General features: G+C 30.1%; 1 protein-coding gene across 1 annotated transcript; it reads left to right on the forward strand.

Annotated features, from left to right (window-relative positions):
• Window positions 1–866: 866 nt before the first annotated feature.
• Window positions 867–2101, forward strand: LOC125840215 (uncharacterized protein At5g65660-like). The gene is made up of 2 exons (XM_049519178.1): window positions 867–1191; window positions 1558–2101. Exons 1-2 carry the CDS (start codon window positions 958–960, stop codon window positions 1747–1749), a joined length of 426 nt encoding a protein of 141 aa, XP_049375135.1. The 5' UTR covers window positions 867–957; the 3' UTR covers window positions 1750–2101.
• The last annotated feature ends 1635 nt before the right edge of the window (window positions 2102–3736 follow it).

The raw sequence follows: 3736 nt of genomic DNA on the forward strand, positions 1-3736 counted from the left end.
AAGTATGAGTCGTGCTCAGGTCATTCTAATGATTTGGATGGATTATGTAAGAAATTAAATTTATCCATAATTCATCAAGAATAAAGAGTTCGGATCAATTTGAATAAACTTGTAAATATAAAGGAAAATGAATATTAGAGATAAGGAGTTTATTAAGGGAGTTTGGTGGAGTAAGTGGAGAAGATTTCAGAATATATTGAAGGATACGGTGTTGTATTATAATTTCATCTAACATGTATTGATCTATAAGCTGCAAATTTTGATTGAGTTCAATCATAACTCATATATATATACAAATTATTTGAATTGCGTGGTCATATTGACACTACATCAAAATTTTTTGATGATCTTTAGCGGCAATTAATTAATGACAATAGATTAATTGCCACTAAATATATACATTTAGCGGTAATTAACACTCTTTGTATATGTCTCTAAAACTTTTAGCGATATTGGATCCAATGACAATTAATTAATGCCAGTAAAGGTTTTAACTCTTTGCTAATTATGTGTATATTTTTAGCTTCGTCACTGCCATAATAGTTTAAAAGTGGAGAATATATACTTCAAACAAGAGTTTGATGCTTCGAAATTATGAAATTTATTCCATACGAAACAATCAAATGAACGGATATTATAATGTATCGGTTAGAATGGTTAGTATTAATTCCACTACATAAAAAAGAAGTAGGGCATATAGAGAGAGATGATGCTGAGCACCTAAGCAAATAGGACCCTCACCAACTTTCTCTTTCCGTACCTCGACCCGGACGCCAAACGTACCTTTACACGTACCCACTCTATTTTATTTGATTCTATAAATACATACATACCCCAAAATCAAATCCCCATTCTTACAACTCACAATTCAATCTACTATTCTTGTTTTTGTGCAACGTTGGATGTTGGGAGGAAGAGTGATTAATACTTCATTAAGTTGTTGGTGCAAAATAAGTGATGGAGAGTCCTCAATATTATGCACCACCCCAAATTGTGGATTCGTCGTCTCGTCCATCTCTAGGATTTCCTCTGGGGACTGCGCTTCTACTTCTTGTCGTTTTCAGCTTGAGTGGTGTTTTTTCTTGCTGTTATCATTGGGACAAAATACGTACCCTACGACGTCGATCTCTCGCTGATATCGAAGCCGGAGACGACGATCCTTCATCCTTGAAACCCAAACACACAAACACGGTAAGATCTCCTGCATTTTTCGATGAAAAAGAGGGGAAAAAACATTTTTTTTTTATTTTTTTTATTCTTTATGGAATAATTCTAAAAAAAATATCATAATATTAATAAAAGAAGATTAAGGTTGATAATTTAGAGGATATAATAAGTATTAGGCAGGTTGAGTGATCTTTTAAATGATATATGCATAATTAAGTGATTTTTCCATTACAAAAATAAAATAAACATGAATAATTAATTGTTCTGTCATAGACCTTTGTGATCTGACTCTTTTCTCGAATTCCATATATAATAAAAGCTTAGTGTATCGAGCTGTCAATTATAAGCTTATGGCTAAACTTAATTTGCTTATAATTGTGTGTTTTACAGAGTGAGAAGCAGAACCAATGCCAAAGCATGCCTGCAGTGTTGATGCCAGGTGATGTAGTTCCAAAATTCATAGCAATGCCTTGTCCATGTCAGCCGCCCATACCGGAAAAAGTGGTGGTAGAAGAGCAGAAGCCACCGCAGCCTCCTCCTCCTAAACCAGTTCGTATGGTAGTGGGATTACCTTTATATTGATAAAAAGGGATCATTACCGACATGGGCTGTGATGTAATGGTCAGTTCGGTTCATGCTTAATCAGAAATTTCAAATTTGAGCTTTGAATATGGAGAAAAATCTGTTGAAAGCATCACCACCAAATGGGTGGTTTGAATTTAATTGGAACTTCAATACAAACATCGATTGAGAAAAGAGAGAAAGTAAAAAGGGGATGTTGTTGTATGTACATATACATGAGTACTTGAGTATATAAATTGAATTTTATTTCAATCATTCCCAATCTCTTCATTTGTAAATACCAACGAAAAATTTTCAGTTCCCTGATTTGTATATACTTCATCTATCTATCAAAAGTATTCTTAAACATTATGTTATGACATTCCTATTATTAGAGTAAAATAAGTAATTAAGGGGGTAAAATAAAAAAATTAAAAGTTAAAAAATGTCAATTATATATGTGAAGATGTAGTTTTTTTTTTCAAATAGACCGAAAGAAAAAATTGTTAAATTATGACATTTTTCGTTTTCCTTAGAGTTAATTTGAATAAATTATTGTTCTAGACCAGTAGTTTTAAAAATCTTCATTTTTTTCCTTAAACATCATATCAAGTCAAATGGTGTCACATATTCTTAAACACCATATCAAATCGAATGGTGTCACATATTCTTAAACAACATATCAAATCAAATGGTATCACACAAAATAAGACAGAAGAGTAAAAATTACTTTTTTTCCCTCATGTTAGTATGAAAACTGACACAAATTCAAAACGAGAGAGTATTAAAAAGTATTTAACGTCAGCAGAATAAAGTTCGTGGGATGCAAGTTTTATCTAAAATTTCTCAAATTAAAGAAAAAGGACAAAATACGGTTCATGTGGCATATTTGTTAACAGTATTAATAAGAACATTGGCAAATCAGCTTAAGATTTCGTTTATTTGATTTTATCACTTCTAAGTTGTGTTATGCACAAGTAACACAACTTCAAGTTAAATTAAGGAGATTAGTGCTACTAAATTAAAAAATAAAAATAACTAATTTTAGCAAACTTATCTTACTCTATTTGATTGAAAACTAAATCCGTCATGGTAATTTCAACGATTGAAACTTTTTTAGAAAACCATAATTTATGAATGACTACATAAATTTAGTTTCAACAAGTAGACACATGAAGAGTTGCTATAAATTTTTCAGAAAATCATAAACTATCCGTCTTGCCCAAGTACTAATTAAGTTATGTACTGTTCTATATATTTTTAATTTAATATATTAATTTAAAATTTCTTTTTATTTTTAAATTTTTTATGTTAAATTAAAATTAGATAAATTGAAACTAAGAAAGTACTTTATTCGTCCACTTTTACTGGTCACTTATTCATAAAATAGATTTTCATTAGTCACTTTGACATACCAAGAAAAAACAATTATTATTTTTTCATACTTTACCATCAGCATTAAATACTTATTTTTCAATACCTAATACTTAACATCATGTAATAGGAATAGTTTGGTTAAATACCTATAGTAATAAATATTTTCTTAATGAATGTGCAAGTCAAATAATGACAAGTAAAATAAATCGAGGGAGTAAAAGAAATGAAGGAAAAGAAAGAGTTGACACATGAAGAGTTTATTCACCACTTTCCATCCATGACCTAATTTTCCTGTAGAATGAAAATATAGGAAAATCTACTTTTGATGATGTATATATTCTTTTTTCTTCAGTTCCAACCAACACTACTTCCCCACCACTTACCCCAAATTCTACTGATTCCACCCTCTCTAATCATTTCTTTGTTTTTGTCATTTTTCTTCTTTTTCTTTCACTTTTTAATTCCTTTCCCCATCACATTAGCACCTGCAGGGGATAGACAGAAGACGAATATAAAATTTTCACTCAAAGGTTCAAAAATAAAAATATAATATATATAGTTTTATATTTATAACTTTAAGGTAAATTTTAAACCTCATAGATTACGAAGTTATCTTTTATTTTGTGTTCAA

This window comes from Solanum verrucosum, unplaced genomic scaffold, assembly GCF_900185275.1.
Source record: "Solanum verrucosum unplaced genomic scaffold, falcon-dt-bn FXZP01000180.1, whole genome shotgun sequence".
Lineage (NCBI taxonomy): Eukaryota > Viridiplantae > Streptophyta > Magnoliopsida > Solanales > Solanaceae > Solanum > Solanum verrucosum.

Coding starts and splice junctions, on each gene's coding strand:
- LOC125840215 (XM_049519178.1), top strand. CDS start 958: ATGGAGAGTCCTCAATATTATGCACCACCCCAAATTGTGGATTCGTCG. Junction 1,192..1,557: donor AACCCAAACACACAAACACG/GTAAGATCTCCT, acceptor TGTGTTTTACAG/AGTGAGAAGCAGAACCAATG.